The sequence below is a fragment of the Callorhinchus milii genome, unplaced genomic scaffold (assembly GCF_018977255.1).
Source record: "Callorhinchus milii isolate IMCB2004 unplaced genomic scaffold, IMCB_Cmil_1.0 Scaffold16, whole genome shotgun sequence".
Lineage (NCBI taxonomy): Eukaryota > Metazoa > Chordata > Chondrichthyes > Chimaeriformes > Callorhinchidae > Callorhinchus > Callorhinchus milii.
Genome location: NW_024704757.1, coordinates 11209104 through 11229689, shown reverse-complemented (window position 1 = coordinate 11229689; position 20586 = coordinate 11209104). Strand labels below are relative to the sequence as shown.

Here is a 20586-nt window from a genome sequence, read left to right as displayed (position 1 = left end):
CCTGATCAGAAAGAGATCAGATAAACGCTCAAAAAATGTCTTGGAACATTGTAGAAAACCTTTCCTGGATCAATGAAAATTCCTGAAAACATTATTTTCACCTACACAATCACAGTTACTCTTTCTTTGTAATAAAATCCTGTGAAGAGCATTGAGGCATTTTGGTGTCTATTATCAAATGTAAGGAATATCGTAAATATTTAACAGAATTAGAAAAAGTGTGGACCTGAAGGCAGGTTTGGTGTTTTCTGGGATTATTACTTCCTCGCAGATTTTCTCCAGAGCAGGCATCCAACTCGTTGCAAGATGGCAATTCTGTAACACAACCCACGTTCCCGCTTTAAGAGCATACTCGATCATTTTTCCTGCAATAGGTCCCTGGCCCTGACCAAGCGAGATTGTTTGAGTGTTTCCACCACCCATCCCAAGATCATCTGCAAACTTCAGCAAGCCTGTGAGCATGGCAGAAAGCAACGAGAAGTGGATTGCAAGAAGTATACACAGTAATGAATAGAAATTGACAGCACGGAGGAAGGCTATTCGGCCCATTGGGTATGTGCTGGCTCCTTTAAGAACCTTTCCTCATATCGCTTTAGCTTACTCCTTATTTATCTAGTTATAATTTCACACACTCCCGCATTAAAAGCCAGGATTTATTAAGCTTTTTTTAAAAAAAAACAGATCAAATAGTACTTTTAAAAAAAAAACTGAACAGCAGGCAGAAGTACGCCACTTTCCAACAAAATTTGGATAACATTAATAAATTAACAATTTATATTTTAAATAATTTAATTAATAAATACTAAAAAATATATTTAAAACATTTTATTTAGTTAGGTTCATATTAGAGTGTTTGTAACATGTTTAAACTAAAAGTTTGAGCAACCTTGGCTAATTTGAAAGCAGTGATCAATACGTTACTTCAACAAAACTGTAATTGTATTAAGTTGTTACAAACGGTAGTTATCACCGATAACAGTTATCTAATATTGTATATTGCCTGAGATTATTGCACGGGAACAAATTAATAGACAAAACTAAAATAGTTTCTAGTCTCAATTCTATAGCCCTCATCCTATAGTGCTATTCTTAACAATAAAATTTAATGGTATCAATGATTAAATATTCAGGTGAGCACTTTACCTGCCATGGGATCGGCACCAGGTGACAGGATGAATATTAAAGGAGCGCAGCAATGGGAATCCACATAGCTGCCTCCGAGGTCAAATGTTGGGGGTTCGATATACGTACTGCCCATTTCATTAGAAATGAAATCTTGCATCGCTGGGATAATCTTGTCGGGTCTGAAGCACCTCAGAACCACCAAGTGGTCCATTCCAGTTAAAAAGTTCCACTCATCTGGCAGATTCTCTTCATGAGGTTTTGCCGAGTCATAAATTTCTTTCCAACTTTGTATATTTTCCTGTACGTGCTCCATAAAACCCTTCAGGTTTTTCATGTTGCTCGCCCGGACAATCTCGGACCAGGATTTGTCCGATAGCCATTCGGGAGCGGGATTTGGATGTGGATTATCAAGAGCCACGCCACCAGTTAGCAGGAAGTGCCACAAATCTTCGTCAATGTTCCCTTTGCCCTTCATTATCCCCACATTGAGAAGCAGTGAAAACAGCAGCTTATCCTTTTCGAACAGAGAGCGGCAGACATTGTTATAGATGCTCAATGTGAAGTGGTCTATGATGCCCACAATCCTTTCTTCCAAGATTTCACTTTTCACACTGTTTGCAATGGACACTATGTACAAGTTAATGAACCAAGTCAACGAGTATTGATACATTGGTTCAATATTAGCTAATTCGGAGATGCAAAAGAAGACAATAGATGAGTGGACAGCGACAGGCTTGTAACCCAATCGAGTGGCATCTATTTCTTTCTCTGTGGCAGTCGCAATCTTTTGCTTTTCAGATATTTCTTCTGAGAGCAATTTGGAAGAGGACAACACTTTGATGGCAGTTTCGTCTTCTAAGATATTTCCCTGGGACATTGATAAGACTTCCAGAATTTTGTCCTCTATTTCCTTGAGTTGCTTTTTGTTCGCTGCGCTCTCTAAGATCAAAAGATTCTTCTTTTCTTCCAGTTCCGGCTTTTCTTTGGCGGCCACAATTCCCAGCAGTTGATCCTCGAGACCCAGTGGCGTGATCATGAAGTTCAAGAGGCAAACTTTTACTGCCACCTCAGGGAGATAGTGCGGGTTCCTCAAACGAGTGGTTATGTAGAATTTGAAGTCATGCGAGTACTCAATAATGTTTTCCCCCAACCGCATGCATTCTACTCCCTGGTGTTTGAATGTCTGCTTCAGTAGTATAGGCTCAAGCATTGCATCAAGCTCCTCACCAACATTTTCCAGTAAGACAGGGGTGCCAAACTGAATAGAGTTTTCTAAAATCCTCACATAGTTACTGTCAGAGAGTTTTATTACTCCAAGCCGGTTGGTTTTCTCCATATTTTTGACCCACTTGTTTGCCTGACCTTGAGGATCAATCATCAAAGGCCATCTCCGAGATTGGGATGTAATGATCCCATTGTCAATGGAGAAAGAGTCAATGGGCAATCCCGCAATCTGCCAAGCACGGATCTTCACGGGGTCTCCTAATGTGTGATTCAAGGAGAAAAAGTCGGAGCAAGGGATCTTTTTCTCCTTACACAACATGTGCCACTCGTCTTGACACTCAATACGGTAATCGACAGTGAACGCTCCCAGATAGGCTACGGTGCTCGATGATAGAAGCACGTCTCCAGTTAGGTCTCTGTAAATCAGTTCGAGATTATGGGCAGCTTCAGTCCATCTAGACTTTTCTCCGCCAAGCCCACCTATCAGCTTTTCGGCACGCACCAGCTTCTGTGAACAAAGCTCTATGCTGTTTTCTAAGTCCTTTTTTTTGCTATTCATCACGTCAAACTCGTCATTTAGCTTCTGCAGTTTGTCTTCCACCTCCTTCAGCTCCCCTCGTTTAATGTTCAGCTTGTCCATCTGGATAGCAAGCTCTGCTTCTGCTAACCTCAGGCGCTCACGTTTTGGGCTGACCACCTTGATTACCCGTTCATACACTTCCATGGCTCGGACCCACTTACACAGCCCTTCGCAAGCGGACGATACATTTTTGATCACGGCGGGCTGAAAATCCGGATGATCTATAAACTTTTCTCGAATCCGCTTCATGACTGCAGATGGAATATTATCCTTGTCATAAGTCTTTAGGCTTTCAAGGAACTTCAAGTCACCAAGGACCTTTTTAGATGGGCCCCAGTAGTCTTCAATCATTTTGCCTGTGTGAAAAAAGTCAGGGCTTGAAAAACATACTTTCGAATTTTAGCCTTCATGTAAGTAATTTTTTAAGTCCTTCTACTGCTAAATACCAATCAATATATAAATATATTATTTATATCATCAAAGTAAAAGTATTATCTAGAAGACTCCCTCCCAATCCCCCAGTGGATCCAATTTAAGATTTTTGTCTTCACTTTCAAATCGCTCCACAGCTTCGCCTCGCTCTGTAGCCTTTTACTACTTTATTGCCTCGGCTTCTCCCTCGACTCAGCGCATACCAGCCTGCTTCCCGTCCCCCGCCCAATCTGCTCCGCCATCAGTAGGAAAGCTTTCAACCATCCTGCTCTCACCTCCATCCTGGAGTATCTCTGCTTCACCCCTTCCCTCCTGCAGAAATCAAGTGCTATCGGCTGTCCTCCTGACGTAGAAGGCAGGCGCTACACAAGTGTAAATTGTATTGTCTTAAGCTCTATATAATATATGTACATATATAGACCATCACACCTTCAGTGAAGAAAAAGTGCTGTTGGACTCTTAAGGTCAAATATGCAAAGGCTTTGTTTTAGCTTTATTTTAATGTTGAATCGTGTGATGAATTGTTAATGTGATCTAATGAATAACTAAATACTACACCTGAGCCACTTGGATCTGGTTTTCTCTCTGGTTTTACTCCTTTCATTACACAGATACTTTCCATCACCAGCTTGATTGGGCCTGGCGGGTTTTGCATGGTCTTCACTACAGTGATGTCAGCAGGTTTCAAGGTGTCCAGCGCTCCTACAGCAGCCTCCAGTGCTGGCATGGCTTCAGCCAGGTCACCCTCACATTCATCCTGCAACACACATCCCACAAATACAAACAGGGCCTCAAACTCACCAAGAAGAGCCCGTTTCCAATAAAATATCTACAAAGCTGCATCCGACACAGGCTTGACAGCATACACAGGAGTTCCATTTCACCCACAAAACATACAGTCAACGACAACAACTTTCGTTTATATAGCGTCCTTCAATCCGGACGGTGTCTCGGAGCGCTTAATTCATTTTACATCAATTCACTTTACAGTAAACCCTGTGAAGGGTTTTTGAGATGGTCTCGAAGCCATGATAAGGCACTGGCTAAAGTTACATTTCAGATTTACAGGTGCTTCGAGAGATGCAGTGAACATAAACTCACCACGATTCACAGCAGTTTAATATCAAAACATACCTTTTCTGCTACAAACAGCCAGTGCTTATTTCTAGTTACTGACTCTGAGTGTTCGTACCTTGATTTCTTTGGCGGCAGCTGCAGCCTCGTTCGCTATTTGTTCATCTCCCGACACAAGTTCTTTCTTGGCATCGACTTCAACTGTTTCATCTTCAATTTTTACCATCATCCTGTCGGTCTCGGCAGACGTTTTAATGAGCTCTGGCTGCAAGTCCGTCAGCTCCTTCTGCATTACAGACACCTGTGGTGGATAGAAGACACGTAATTAGTAGTAATAATAAAAATAATATTAATACTTGCATTTGATATAGCGCCTTAGCACGTTGTTGAGACGTCTCAAAGAGCTTCACAGAATATATTGTAAAGTGGATTGACTGGGTATTTTGTGGGCAAAACCCGGCAGCCAATGCACACAGCAGTGTCCCACAAACAGCCGTGGATTGAGTGACCAATTTTTTTTTTGGGGTGGAAGAGGGATTATTAGCCCGAAAAGCAATCCGCCAATCAACTAACAACCGGATTTTCAGGAATTTTAATACTTCCTAATAGTATCAGAAATCACCTAAAAGGACTGATATATCCAAATTTAGGTTGGTGCTGTGGTGCGAAATAACAATACGAGATTAAAAAAAGTTTTACTTTTTGTTTGTAAAAGGCATGAAGTCTTGTGATTCTCAAGGGTTTCTCTAAATGAAAGGACATCTGAAAAGTTGCCATCATGATTCTATTGCGTCTACAGGGTTTAAACATCTCAGAGTAACATCTTATTAGCTGTAAGTTTTAAACTCTTCCTTTGATACAATCTCCTGTGAATGATCTCCCACAAAATACAGTCCAACCACTTTACAATATATTTTGTAAAGCACTTTGCGACATATCCATGACGTCATAAGTCGCTATATCAAATGAAAGGATTATTATTATTATCTTCTCCTACATATAGTTTTCAACAGTAATAAATTTGTGCAGAAAACACACCTGTGAAGATGCGAACTGCAGCTTTTCAAGACCCACAAGGTACCGGTTTTTCATCAGTTCAACTTCATGTCTCTTCACGGTAATCAGATGTTTGAAAGTCATAATTAACTCCAGATAGGAGGTCGGTGTCACATAGTTAGGTCTCCGCAAAGTAGAAAAATACTTTTCTGAAAGCTTCCTTGCACTCATTTGAAAATACTTGCACAATGAAACAACTCTGCACAGACAAAACAACAGTTGACAGGGACATCCTTAAAATTCTTGATTATACTGTTATTTCCTACTTGTTTCACATGACCTGCCTGACACCCAGATCAGGTTGGACATTAAAAATCCCATGGCAATACAATACAGAATTACATTCGTATAGTGCCTTTCACATCGGGAGGACTCTTTGAAAACAGAAGGGAATTTTGTCCGGTATCCCGACCAACAATTCCCCCAGATAAATTTGGTCATTAACTTCATAGCTGTTTGTGGGACAGTGCTGTGCGTAAATTGACTGCCGCGATCACCTACAAATACGCAGTCACTACACTTTACAGTAAATCCTGTGAAGCACTTTGAGATGTTTCAATGATGTGATAAGACGCCAAATCATACAAAAGCTTTTTTTTGTACATTTAAACAAAAAATACACAGCAATCAAAAACATGTGAAGGGCACTGTATAAATTGCAAGCTGTTGTTGTTGTAAAGTAGGTCAGATTTGATCCAGTTTATAGGTTGAACAAATTAATGATTTTGTACAGAAGAAAGATACACTGTAAAAGGGATACAAACAGCAGATCGAACAGGATCTATGGCAATGAAGCTTTGAAACTTTGGGGGAGAAAACTTACTCTTTCCTGACATCGTACTCCAAGTCTACATCTTCCAAAAATTTATATGCCACCATTTCTAAAGCATCTCTTGGCCAGTCTTGGAACCAGTCAATGGTGCAGCAATTTATAAGCGACGGAAACATTCGTAAACGATTCCGAAAGGCATCTCCGATTGGACTCATGGCTGCAAAATAAGGTACCGGGAAAGGTTAGGACTTTGGTGCAACAGAAGCACAACCGAAACAATTGGTTTTGGAAACCAAATCCATATTATCTAAATATGGGCAATCCATCTGCATTGCTACCTGTTCCCCCATCTGCATCCCCACCTTCCCGGCTGTGAGGACAAAAGAGATTGCATTTAATCTCAACAGTCCAGCATGTATAATAGCCCTTTCCCACCCATTAATCTCGAATTAATCTCCACTAATGTGGACGCTGATTTTTTTTCTTTTGCAGCAGCAATGATTGGATTCCATGGCACTGTTTGCCCAGTTTTCTTCGTACAGATTGGAGTAAGGTGCCCTGCCACCTTAAGACCTGACTCCCTTTGTGGCTAGTTGTGGGCCGTTACTGTCCACAAATTGGCTGCCACGTTCAGCTACAAAATACCCTGTGATGACACACCACAGTAAATCTTGTAAAACACTTTGAAACATTTCAATGACGTGATAAGGTACTATTTCAATTGCAAACGTTATTTTAGGTTGTTTATTCAGCAGCCTAAATTGTTTATTTATTTGGGTTATTTATGTAATGTTATATTGTGTGGTCATGAAGCAAGTCACGTTAGCGTTGGACGCTTACTGGAATAGCCAGGCATAAATCTTAATGAGTCGTCACCAAGTTACCTGCGGACGTGGATTAATTCTATGATTTGAGACTAGAGGTATAAGGTTTAGCAAGAGTTTTTTTTGGCAAGATTAGCAGTAAGCCTTACCTAACACAATGTGCAGATTAGTTCGTACTTTTTCAATGAAGAAATTATACAGTGCAAGTGGACTGGCTTCAATTCTCTTCCCTTCTGCTCTGGCCACGCCTTGCATCTTTTCGAGAATCTCTGCCTTCTCGTCGGCTGGGAAGATGTTTGGGATGTCTCCTGTGTTCAGCAGCATGTTGATGTCTTCCACGTAGGATTCATCTTTGATCTGACTGTCGCTGAACAGAAAGACGGTGGGTTTGGACTCCACGCCGGTCTTTATCATGATGCGTTTGAGATCGTCGCGCCATTCGTTCTTGCCGTAGCTCTTCGTGATCTCAATCTGGAAGAGGTTGAAGTCGTTCATGAAGGTGGCCAGTTTCGAAGCGCTCTGCCTGCCCGTGCCACCGATGCCAACCAGAAGCAGGTGACCATTGTCCTGCTTAAGCACTCGGCATATTCGGGAGACGTGTTCGATGGCAAACTTAAACATGACCAAGGACATTGGAGTTCTGCTAACATTGTTGAACTCGGACAGGTAGAATTCCATGATCGATGTAAGTTGCTTTAGGTCCATAATCTCGTCGTAGGCCTTCACGTTAGCATCTGGGTTCAGGTAATCTCCGAAGAACAGGCTGCGAATATTTTCATCGGTCACTTTCCCTGATGGAGTCAAATGGCTTAAAACCTACAGCATAATAGGATATAAACAGATTATATAAGGAGTTTGTTGGTTGACTTTCCCCTGTCCTTCAAAAAAAACTAACTAAAATGTTTCTCCTGTGAGTAACTGCATTACATGATCTGCTGTGGAATTACACCCATTAGAATAGTTTAATCTTAGTGGGATGGTATTGGGAGTTTATCACAACTATCCTTAACATGTCCAGGAGAAGAAAATAATTCAGTCTCTCCTGATTGTTATTCAGCGATCCCCTGCTGTAAGTGCACACGTATGGAAAGATAAGTGAAGGCAAGTTCTGGCCTGATTGCAATGGTTAAATAAGAAGAGTGAGCTTTGAGCAACAATGAGATACTCAAAGATCTTCAGCACTGAAAACGAAACATACATTTCAGAGACATTTCAAAGGAGACATTATAGAGGTATTTAGGATGATAAATGGGATTGAGAAAATAAACCCAAAATAATATTTTAAGATGTGCCTTAGACAAGAATAAGAGGGTACAGCTTCAGCTAGTAAAGGGGAGTATCAGGACAGACACCAGGAAGTATTTCTTTACACAGATAGTAGTTAATGACTAGAACGGATTACCGGAAATATAAATCTGGCTTCAAATCACTGGAATTGAACACGCATCATTGGCTGACTGATACATGGGCTGGAGTAAAAACTGCCTTTCTGATTTACCTTTTACAAAAAAAAACAACTTTTCATTGAGTGAGGAATAAAACGTACCTTGTCCACAGATTGTTTGAAGCAACTCGATGTGGTTTCTTTAATTATTTGGAAGAAGACTTCTCGGTCCTGCTCCTCAATCAACCGGTCATAAAAGACTCTGTAAACTTCATGAATCCAGAGACGGATTAGTTTCTCTCCCTCCTAGCAAAGGAAAATATTCATAGCGTGTAACTCTGGCAGTTTGCAAATGTAATGCTGTGCGTAGAGATGCTGTCCTGGTCAATATCACTCCTTCATCCACGTTCAAAAAGTAAGAGCCCCTGAAGCCTTGGGTAGTGGGTTAAGCAGAAGAGAATGTCCCACAAACAGCTATGAAGTGAATGACCAAGTTTATCTGAGGGATTGTTAGTTAGAATCCTGGGAGAAACTTCCTTCTCATTTCAAACAGTGCCATAAGATCTTTAACGTCCACCTGAACAGGCAGATATCCTGCGAACATTTTATGTCTTATCCAAAGGATGGAACCTTAAACAAATCTTGCCAGTTAATTTATTATCGGCGTTTTCTTTCTCGCCCTGCCCCCCCACTCCCTGCCCGGCCACCCCCCCAACCACACACACACACACACACACACACACTTTTCCAAAGATGCAAACTTTTTTTTATACAATAGCTCAAGGCTACTTCAAATAGAACACACAATGTGTTTGACATTCAAAATGCTCTCAGAGATCTCCATCACCCACCTGAAGATGGGTTCCCGGACAGAGCAGCACCCCTCTGATGACTCGAGAGAAATCTCGCAGATTGAACACATAATGGGATTTGGAAGGAGTTGGGAGGAAATTGTCCATAGCAGCCTTGTAAACCGACATGGTAGCTTGCACCAGTATCTTACCCAATCTAAGACACAGAACAATTTAGAACAGCTACATGAAACCAGCATTTCATCCACAAAATATACAGTCAATTCACTTTGAGGTATATTCTGTGAAGCGCTTTGGGACGTCTCAACGATGTGATAAGTCCTGGAGTGGAGTCCTGTAGCTCAGTAGTTAGAGCACTCGCTTTGCAAGTGAGAGACCTGAGTTCAATTCCAGGCAGAGGGCGAAACCTTGGGCAAGTTTCCTTACTCCACACAGAGCCTAATAATAATCCCTCCAAAACAAAAAATAATAAATTGGTCATTTTCAATCTACGACTGTTTGTGGGACACTGCTGTGCGCAATTGGCTGCCGCGTTCGCCCACAAATATACAGTCAACTCACTTTACAGTATGTTCTATGAAGCGCTTTGGGACGTCCTCCCGACGTGAAAAGCGCTATATCAAATGCAAGGATTATTATTATAAGGGCCCGACATCAAATGCAAGAATTATTATTATTTTTGTTATCTAATTGGTGATGACCCCAAAACAAGGTATTAGCTCCCCAGAAGAATGTCATTTTGATTCGCTTTGACTAGAAGGTGTAGAACTTACCGGATAAAGGTGGCATCAAACCCTTGGTTAAAGTGCCAGTCTGTGATGGAAGTAAAGATCTTTACCATCGTATCATCGTCAAATGAATCGATGGAGATTATGTTCAGATGGCGAGTGAAGCGGCCTGTCAATCAAAACAGAAGAGACACTGGCAGAACTTTGAGATGAATCGAGAAACAGCAATTTGCGTCTGATATCACTGAGGGGTTTACCTGTGTCCATACAGATGACAGTGTGGTAATTTACGCAGTGTTGGACATAGAAATATGTACTTAAATCCATTATTAAATAAGAACAGGTTCAACAACATCTCACGTCGTTGAGATGTCCCAAAGCGCTTCGCAGAATATATTCACGCGACATCGTAGAGGTGGGGAATGAGAAGGGCATTTAAATGTAAGAGGACCTTAAGCTACAAGAGTGAAGTTAATTGATTGGGTCTGACTTGCAAATAAAATGCCTACAATGTTTGTTTGTTTTTTTTCTTAAAAGCAGAACCCTCCCGCTGCTACGACCTACAATAACTCTTCACTATCATTATCTCACCGATTTCCGAATCGAAAGGGTTTGCAATCCGACTTACCAGTTATGTCATTCCTGCCACCACCAGGCGGCCCCATTGCTGACAGGAACAACACATCCACAATGTGAAGCTTTGATGTGTCTTTCCTATCGTACCAGTGGCCCTGGTCCAGCCACTGTCGAAGGAGCTCGATCGGTGGCTGCGCTCCATAGATCTCTTTTGCAGGCATGTTCAGATCGTCTAGAAAGAACACACATCGAAACACTTCAGCAGAAGTTTCACTTTTTGCACAATATAAAATGGCGCTCCGGGACGCTACCCCTGGGGTGAAGGGCGCTATATAAATGCAAGTTGTCGTTGCTGTTGAAATTATAAAGATTGCTTTGCAATTTAAAAGCCGCCAACAAACACAAACTGCTAAAATCTATTGTTCTCGGATGGCACGTTAGGCTAACAAAAATTAGATGTCTTTTATTCTCTGCCAGTGACATTTAAGTCTTTTTGGTTTTACAGATTCTGCTCCATTGTTTTTTTTAAAAAAAGTTTAGTTCAGTGAGCACAAAACACGGGAGCGCGGAGGCAAGTGAACCGCAGTTTTAAATGCATTATTAGATAACAACAAGTTCACAGACGTAGGTTTTTTTTTTAAACAGCTTCACCAAAACTGTTTGTTGGAAGAAAAGTTCTAAATCGATAAATCAATAATAAAAATATATTTTGCCCACAAAATTCACTTTACAGTCAATTCGCTCTACAGTGTATTCTGTGAAGCACTTTGCGATGTCTCAGCGACATGATCAAATGGCACCATATGAAATGTAAGGTTAATTATCTTACTATTAAATCTCCTACCTACAAACACAATGGATTCCTTTCCCAAAGGTGGGCCATAGATTCCCTTCCTTCTCCTGTCCAGCTTGGACATGATAATGTCCTGGGTTTGATTTGCGGACGTTCTGGCAGAGAGATTGATACAGTTGGGAATATACTTCTCTTTGGGCAGGAGCATGAGGAATTTGTTCGTCATGGCAGATTTTCCTGTGCCAGTGGGGCCCACAAACAGCATAGATATTTTGTGTTTTACGTAGGTGTTTAAGAAGAAACTCTGCCTAGCTGTTTCCATGGTCGGGATAATGAGATCTGAAACCTGTCAATTCAAAAGGGACAAAAATCAAGATTCTTGCAAGCAATATATTGTAAAATTGTAATACATTATTTAAAAAAAATTAAAACCAAAGCACCTGGCTTGCCTGTGTTGTTTTATTCCTTTATAATTGAATTCTATAATTCATATGCTACACATTCATTCTGTGTAATAATTGGAGAAGTCACCAGTATTAGAAGGAACACGAATTAACACCAATAAATACGCCATTGTTAACTCAGCCCAAAGGATGAAGCTTTTTCGCTGAGGTCTCAGGTTTGACAGGAAAGTATTATGTTGTGGAAGCCCTTTTGATTTTTAAAAGTGTATGTTAAGACTTGCTCTTCAGTGTCTAGTTATTAAAGGAATTTATAGCGAGCTCTCGCCTTCATTAAAGTTGTCGGACGAGACAAAGAAAGTCGGTCAGGCACAGAGGCAAGCTGCTAGCAGCAATCGAGTGAATGCTCCTAGAAATAATCAGCTGCAGGTAACTCCATCCAAGGAGAAAGGCTGCTGGACTGGACAGGCTCAAGAGACCCACTGTCTGAACAGATATTGTCCAAGCAGAGATTGGGAGTAATGAATTGATTGTTATTGATTGTCTTTGAACAGATTGACTTGAACGTGATAGTGGATTATTGGAAAAGTGGCAAACAAACCAAACATAAAGCGTTTAGTGGACGTGCAGAAAGTCAAAATACTAGTCGACTTGAAGGTCAAAAATCCTAAATACAATCAGCTGCACGTTTGGATCCATGATGTGCATTGACTGCAATCTTCATTACAAATTGCTAAAGATTCTTGCAGCAATATTTTGTTGTGGCAACCTCAGGGAAATCAGCCTCCGGCAAAAACAAAAGCTCCTAGACTCGAAAGACGGTCTATTATTCCATGACAGTTTCCTTCACCTTTGCATTGGTGGGGATGGCCTCCGATTCCTTGCTGATGTAATCAGTCCACGTGTTCCACTGCCCGCTGGCTTGCTTGTGGAAATAATAGTCGTAGACACTCCCTGTTTAAAGGCCACGAGAAACAGAAACAATGGCTGTAAAAACAATGCAACCCACAACTGGATTGGGTGAGAAATGCAGTAACAGTGCATCGTTTAGCACTGCTTCTAACCCGACCTTCCCAAACCCGGTGTGTTGAGGAATTTCGCAAGCGTTTAATTGACAGTGAAGATGTTCTTCAATTCAACAAGCAACTAGAAGACACAATGAATGCTGCGGCTTAAAAAAAAATTGAATTGTTCATTGATTTTAAACCAAGGCGATCTGTGTTATTTCCCATTTAACTTCAGCTGCGTAGTACCGCCTACACAATATACAGTCACTACATGCTTAGAGTAAATCCTGTGAAGTGCTTTGAGACGTCCTTCCGACGTGAAAGGCGCTGTGTCACACCCGGTGATTGTTAGCGCTGGTATTTCATTTCAATCTGACCTCTTTCGGGAAAGATGTTGTTCTTGGTAAGTTTCACGCTCTTTGGCCGGGGATTATTGTCGTCCATCCCCAAAATCAGGTTACGGTAGAAAACGTCAAATTTCTTGCGACTGTCCCCGGTGATTGTTGAGGCCACAGCCCACACCATAACAAAGAGGAACAGACCCTGCAGCCACAGGGTAATCTGCTGGCTCGACATGCTCTCCTTCTCCTCCTTTCCCGATTCAGCGATTTCATCTGTGGAGGAGCAGCAAAAACCGCACAGCGAGGCATTTTGGTCAACAACTCGGTTACCGGGAAACGACACGAACAAGTCAACGACCCGGACTGAGAGCATTTTTAAACAGTGTAAGCTTGAACTTGGAGTCTGATCTCCAATCAGGCTCTGGAGAGAGGAGCCAGCCCACCTTACCCATTAAGCTGGTGTAAAGACGCATCATCGTGTAGGCGAGGTGGATGGGAGATGTCTTCACAAAGAACTTGCAATTTAGTCGGATGAATTCCAAGCAAGGTGCCATCAGCCAGTGGAACATGTCGTTGATCTAAAAACAGAGAAGCCAAACAGCCATTTGCACCCGGTGGAATTGTTAAATGCAACACATTCCATGCTGAGCTTCTTGGAAATTTTCAGCCATCTTCATTCTTTTGAAGATTCTTAAATAATAATCCTCCCATTCGATACGGCGCCTTATCCCGTCGTCGAGACGTCTCAAAGCACTTCACAAAATAAACTGAGAAGTGATCTGACTGTATATTTTGTGGGCGAAACGTGGCATGCCACAAACAGTTGTGGATTGAGTGACCAAATTATTTGAAGGGAATAATACCCCCGGAAACAGGTGTGGGCTCCCAGGCAGCTGCGTGAAGTTCTTTGAGACGTCATCCCGATTTGAAAGGCGTGATGTAAATGTAAATTGTTGTTCCCTCCCGGGCTATTTTAAACAATTAGTGAGGATTTTGCAGATTTTCAACATTTAGGTCTGCTTTAAGCACATTGCATATTTCCAGTAACTTTTTAAAAAATCCACACGCACACATTCACACAAACACACACACACACTGACACTCGGTTCACTGGTCTAAATGGTAACTATTTTTACACTGTACAGATTTACCAGTTCTTTGTGTTCAGGGGTGAGAGACTGTGGTAAAGTGTCCATGTACGAATTCTTCAGAGGTAACCAACCCAACTGGTGGGGCTCCATGTAAATCATGCCACATCTGTTTGCATAAAGAGAAAAGTCAAACACTTGACCAAGAATGGCTGCAAAAAAAAAAAAAGCTGTGCTGAAACATTCAACAGTCGTGAACCCCATTACCTGCTGACAGTGGCGGGAGAGGCCTGCTCCAGGTCAGCCGGCTCAAAGATTAAACTCATTTTGGAACTCATCTGGATAATCTCACCGCTCATCAGGCATAACTGGAAGAGGAAGAAGGAAAACAGCACAAAACCACTGGCAAAAAGTATAGCGAGGCAAATGTCTTGTCCTGCAATTTAACGCATAAAATGTGATTATAAAATAACTCTTGCCCTTATTTTTTATGACTGGTGGAAAGTGAAGAGAGTCAGATGTAATGGAATTGTCTTTATCTGTTCAAATTGGCAAATAATTATTTTAGGTCAGTCATTAAGGCAAAATAAGTAGGAAAAGCTATTGCACGTACTTTCTTGTTATCGTCCAGCACGGTGTTCATATTTTCGATCCAGACAGCGTCGACGGGTCCGTCAAATATAATCCACTTGCGCTTCTCAGAGACAGACACCGCCTGTTCACGGAAGGTGGTGGCGAGGACTCCGTCTGTCCACTCGTGGCTTACAGGGTCAAAGAAGCCGTACAGCTGCCCCATGGTGATAGACTTGGGATTTATTACCCGATATTGAACCGCAAACTCCTCCATTAGCCCACCTAAAAGATAAACACAGGAAGAGCTGAGCTATGCCTAAATGTATCTTCATAATAAAATAATAATAATCCTTGTGTTTGGTATAGAGTCGGTAAGATGTCTCAAAGTGCTTCACAGGATTCGGTGTGAAATGGAGTGACTGTGCAGCTGAGGGCAAACGTGGCAGCACAATTGCGCACAGCAATTTCCCACAAACGGCCATGAAACAAATTACCTTTTTTTTTATTTGTGGGGGGATTGTTTGTCAGGTCACCAGGAGAGAGAAACTCCCCTCTCTTTTTTTAATAGTACCGTGGGATCTTTAACATCCTCCTGAACAGGCGAGGCCTCGGTTTAACGTCTCATCCGAAGGATGGCACCTCCGACAATGCAAACCACCCCCCCCCACCCCCTCACTGCTTTGGAGCATAAGTTAAGACTGTGTGAGTTCAAGTCCCGACGTGGGATTTGAACCCACAACCTTCTGACTCAGGGGTTGCAAGGATGGAAGAGGTTGCAGAAAGTCGGAAAATCACTTTCACACACCTCCCAGAACCTGGTGGGGCCAACACAGTTGGTCACACCACAGCTAGGAAGCTATCACACTGTTTATATAGCTAGACTGGTTAGGTCGCAGTGATGAGCAATTACCTGCAAACAGATCACCGAGGGCTCCAGCCAAAACTTTGTAGGCAGAGGATTTACCACTCAATGGATCCCCGACGATCATAAATCCATGACGCACCATCATCATCTCATAAATCTGAGGAAGCAAAACCAAACAGAGCCTTCAATTAACCTGAACAGGAGCCTTCCAATCAAACAACCGAAGACCAAACATGAGATCGCTGGTGTAACTAACAACAAGAGAGTTTTAGATCCATCTATAGTCAGACAAGCCATGATGGACAAGCTGAGGGATGAGTGTTGAAGAATTAGAAGNTTTTTTTAATATAAGAAACCAAACTCCGACCTGGTTATTTTTACCGTGTCACGAGATGCCACTCGCTTCCCAGTGTTTCAACCACGATTAGACGTATCATTAGCAAACCCTCGCTGGAATGTCACGCAGGGGGTTTGTTCAGGGTCCTGCTCGGTGTTGGACCCTCTGACTGCACTGCCATTGTTCGGGGACCAGCAAAGTCAGAAAGAATAGACATCTGCCTGGTGTGTGCCTTTATTAACAGAAGCACAACAGTAAACACTGCTGTACAACACTCTGGGACATGAGGTCAGGTGAATCTACCCCTCGGGCTACAAGACCCTAATCCATGTATTTATGACTTTCGGGCTTGACTCCACCAACACTCTGCTCGTTGGACTATCCAATCCTTCCCTATAGAGCTGCAGACTACACAGAACACTGTAGCCGTGTCCTCGTGTCCTCTCCCACATTAGGTTCAGTGAGTATCTATCACCCCATTCTCTCCCCACCTCCTTGCCCGGCTCCACTGACTCCCCTTTCCCCAGTAGCTCGAGTTCAAGATCCTCATCCTCACCTTCAATTCCCTCTCCATAGTCTAGAATCTAATAACCTAACACAGCTGGGAAGAAAGATCAGTACTCGTTAAAACATCAACTAGTGCTCCAGAGTTTTGCTTATTGTAAATTACAAGCAAATAGACCGGTGCTCAATGTGGAATAGACAGTGTGGAGCAACTGCACAGTGACCTGAATGATCTTCCCGATAAACCACGGAACAGGTTGAAGCTTCAACTTCTTGATATTTGCATTCAGAGCCTCGAGGAAGACCTCATAATCTGGTTCGGGCAGCACCACACCAGGGAACAGGTCAGATATGATGCCCTAAAACCAAAGGGATAAAAGAGGGGAGGTGAGAAGAAATTTTTTCACGCAGCGAGTGAAAAATCTGGAACGCATTGCCTGAAAGGACGGTCGAGGCCGATTCAATAACAACTTTTAAAAATGCGGTGGACGGGTATTTGAGGAGGGGGGGTTTGCGGGGTGATGGGGAAAGGGCTGGGGAGTGGGATTGACGTTACATTGCTCTTTTCAAAGAGCCGGCACAGACTCGATGGGCCGAATGGCCTCTTTTTGTGCTGTACGATTCTATGATTCTATTCTATGATAACGTTCGCGGCTCCAACTAGAAAGGTGTTCCGTCTTGCGTTGGATAATTCATTTGAATCGTCCGTAAGGTAACATCCGTCGCACATTATGCTCAGCGGCCTCTCAGCTGACGTGGTTTTCCTCTATAAACAGACTTGCAATTTATGCAGCGTCCTTCACACCGCCCAGGGTCGCGGAGCACTGACCCACACTGTACCTGAAACAGAGGCACATCCTGGGCCAAAAACTTGGCCAAGTTGACGTCCAACAGGGCTCGCAGCAACAAGACGCTCTCGTTCTCTTGCTGGTACTTCAGCTTCAGGTTGCCGGCTGCAGTCAGGACGGATTTGACCGCTCGCATTCCATAGTCGTAGTGATGCTGCGATGAGAGCTGCTCCGAGCACAGCCGGTAGGTAGCTACAATCTTCTGGGCAAGGCTGGGCCGAGGAGGAAAGAAGTAGCGGGGGAGGAGGTTGGGGGTGGGGGGGGGGGAGGAAAGAGAGAGAAATAGTTTGCTTCAGAACTTTTGTTTTACCTTGCACAAAAATAATGATTTTTAATGTTTACTTCAAGCTCGGATTGTGTACAAAACTACCAGAGGTTAATACTAATAATATAATAATAATCCTTGCATTTGATATAGCGCTTTTCACGTCTTCTCGACGTCTCAAAGCGCTTCACAGAATAGACTGTAAAGTGAATTGACTGTATATTCGTGGGTGAAACGCGGCAGCCAATTGCGCACAGCAATGTCCCACAAACAGTCGTGGATTGAAAATGACCAATTTATTATTGTTTTGGAGGGATTATTATTGGGTGTGTGGAGTAAGGAAACTTGCTCAAGGTTTCGCCCTGTGCCTGGAATTGAACCCAGGTGTCTCGCTTGCAAGGCGAGTGCTCTAACCACTGAGCTACAGGACTCCACAGCGGTTTTATTTAAACCTCCACATGTTTAAATAAAAGAAGCCGATTCAGTTGGTAATAATAATAATCATTATAATAATAACCTTGCATTTGATATATCACCTTATCATATCATTGAGATGTCTCAAAGCACTCACCAGAATATATTATTTATTGGGGTCAGAGTGTTACTTCAAATGAATGTTCCAGGATCTTACCCACTCTCCAGCCATTAACCTTCAAGTGTAGGTCAGGACTGTGCTATATAACTTGTTAGCTACAGAGTTCTGGATGATCTGCAGCTTGTGAAGGGAAGAGTTGGGAGGCCGACAAGGAGGGAGTTTCCGTAGTCGAGCCTTGAGGTGACGAATATGAGGGTTTTGGCGGCCAGAGGGGTGAGGCAGTGGCGGAGTCGGGTAATGTTGCGGAGGTGAGGGAAGGCAGAACAGCTCAGGGCACGGATATGGGGGGGTGGAGAAAGGACAGTTGAGGGTCGAACAAGACCCTCAGGCGAGGAAATGCGGACGTAATCGTTTTGGTGCTGTGCCTGGGGTGCGGAGGGAAGAAGACCAGATATTAAGAGTGGAGATGTGAGGATGGATGTTTTGCTTTAAGGTTTCCTCAGTTGTTTACTACCAACAGTTGTTTACTTACAACATCAGTGATGCGCTGAGAAGATGACAGATCACTCTTGAACATTTCATTCCTAGTTACTACACTTTACAGTATATTGCGTGAAGTGCTTGAGACATTCTCCGTAATCAAAGGAACTGTATCAAATGTAAGGATTATTATGGCGATATTTCATTTCATTTGTGCAAATTTCAGGCACAATGGCAGTGGTCCTCCAGTTAAAGGTTTTATAAATACATATAAATATCTTAATTCTATTAAAAAACATATCTTGCAGATAAATAAAGTATCACATTTTATAGATAAAGAATTGAATTTTTTTTAAAAAAAGATAGAAACAGCAGAACATTCTTAAGTAACAATTCTTAATAGGTTGTCCTTTACCTTCGGGAGTCTATAAATCCCATTGAGTAAAGAGAAATTTCACCGATCAGAGCGTAGTCTGGCACCATCATAGCGACTGTCCGGAACAGAGCCTTTGGAAAACATAGGCAAAGGCACGTGAGACAAGAAAGACCTCAGCCCTCAAAGACGGTACTGAACTCAATAGATAGAATAGGACATTGGCATTCACCATGACTCCAATGGAGTAAGAATAGTCTTTTGACCCTTTGAGGTTCTGTCCTATTACTGTTTCCCAAAAGCTGCTTTAATGTAGATGATATTAAGGCAGGTACAGCAATCCTCGTGTGTGGGGTTGAAGGGAATCATTTGGACATACAGGGCTTTAAAACAGAAGGTCTGAACCCTCAGATGATCACCAGCCTGCTATCCAAACATTTTTTTGTGATTAACACGGTCAAACTATCATCGGGTTAATCTGAAAACGCATGATCCAAATGGGGCATTTGTCAAGCACGAGCATGTTTAACAAGATTTATCATAAGTCACATTTAATATTTTATACTGAAGTTCCCAAACTTAATTTAACTATCATTTTCTTCAACCTACTGCAGCTGTTATACCAATACACATGGGACGAAAGATTTAAGTCTTTACCTTCAAATTGTCGGGGAGTTCAGCTCTGCCAGCATAGCCGGGATTCATGGTAATAAAGACTGAACATGTGGGGTTTAAAGCAAGCTCCGTGCCCTCAAAATTGAATCTCTTGAGTTTGCGAAGAATAGCTTGTTGAATGCTGAGAATCTGTTGTGCAACTACAGACAGCACCTCAACCTGTGGAGATAATTCACCCTCAGCCAAAAGTCAACAGAGCTAACACTGGCAGTCAGAAACTGCGAGAATAATAAATGACTGCAACTAAATGACAGGCGTGGAGCTTGGTTTGGGCGGGCAGCTATAATAATTATTAATATAAACAATTCTTGCATTTGATGAAGCGCCTTATCGCACGGAAACACCTCAAGGAGTATCCGGGATGTGGGTCTGTACTGGCCACCAGTTGTCCAGAAAACCACCAACAATAACTGTCTGGACTCACGTTATATTGGTCCATGGCTATAACATTAGCGAGATAGCAAAGCACCGAAGAGTTTGGAGCTTTTCAATATTCAATGAAACTTTGAGGAGTTTGTACAGTTCGGGCCTCGGCATCCACTGTTTTATTACCTCGATTCTGTTGAACTCGTCAAAGCAAGCCCAAGCTCCCGCTTGTGCCAGGCCTTTGAAAAATTTCCCCATGGCTTTATAATCGAGCCCATCTGAGCAGTTGAAAACGACGCACTGTGAAGAGAGAGAGAGAGGAGAGAGAGAGAGAGAGCGAGAGGGAAAACATAAACGTTTTAAAAAAAAGTTCACAACTCAACACTCTCTCACTGCAGACGGCGCCCGCCCTTTGGAACTCCAGCGCCCATAGTTCCTTCGCCTTGCCCCCTCCCTTACCTCCTTCAAGGCCTGACTCAAGACCTTCCTCTTCAACCGTGCCTTCGGTCACCCTCCTATCCCTATCCGCTCTGCCCTCCACCCCTCCC

At 42.6% G+C, this 20586-nt stretch overlaps 1 protein-coding gene across 1 annotated transcript in view; it reads right to left on the bottom strand.

Annotated features, from left to right (window-relative positions):
* The window catches only part of dnah3 (dynein axonemal heavy chain 3), a 48024-nt gene that overhangs the window by 6098 nt on the left and 21340 nt on the right, over positions 1 to 20586 (bottom strand). Inside the window, exons 29-52 of the mRNA XM_042341172.1 lie at positions 20225 to 20338; positions 19655 to 19831; positions 19040 to 19131; positions 17337 to 17556; positions 16721 to 16855; positions 15701 to 15812; positions 14831 to 15072; positions 14485 to 14585; positions 14281 to 14386; positions 13578 to 13707; positions 13166 to 13402; positions 12632 to 12735; positions 11432 to 11726; positions 10640 to 10819; positions 10057 to 10180; positions 9323 to 9479; positions 8634 to 8777; positions 7237 to 7903; positions 6315 to 6480; positions 5474 to 5690; positions 4554 to 4736; positions 3920 to 4118; positions 1144 to 3285; positions 227 to 452 (exon numbers count right to left, since the gene is read on the bottom strand). Of these exons, the coding sequence (XP_042197106.1) occupies positions 227 to 452; positions 1144 to 3285; positions 3920 to 4118; positions 4554 to 4736; positions 5474 to 5690; positions 6315 to 6480; positions 7237 to 7903; positions 8634 to 8777; positions 9323 to 9479; positions 10057 to 10180; positions 10640 to 10819; positions 11432 to 11726; positions 12632 to 12735; positions 13166 to 13402; positions 13578 to 13707; positions 14281 to 14386; positions 14485 to 14585; positions 14831 to 15072; positions 15701 to 15812; positions 16721 to 16855; positions 17337 to 17556; positions 19040 to 19131; positions 19655 to 19831; positions 20225 to 20338 (6470 nt within the window). The remainder of the gene's footprint in view (positions 1 to 226; positions 453 to 1143; positions 3286 to 3919; positions 4119 to 4553; positions 4737 to 5473; positions 5691 to 6314; positions 6481 to 7236; positions 7904 to 8633; positions 8778 to 9322; positions 9480 to 10056; positions 10181 to 10639; positions 10820 to 11431; positions 11727 to 12631; positions 12736 to 13165; positions 13403 to 13577; positions 13708 to 14280; positions 14387 to 14484; positions 14586 to 14830; positions 15073 to 15700; positions 15813 to 16720; positions 16856 to 17336; positions 17557 to 19039; positions 19132 to 19654; positions 19832 to 20224; positions 20339 to 20586) is intronic.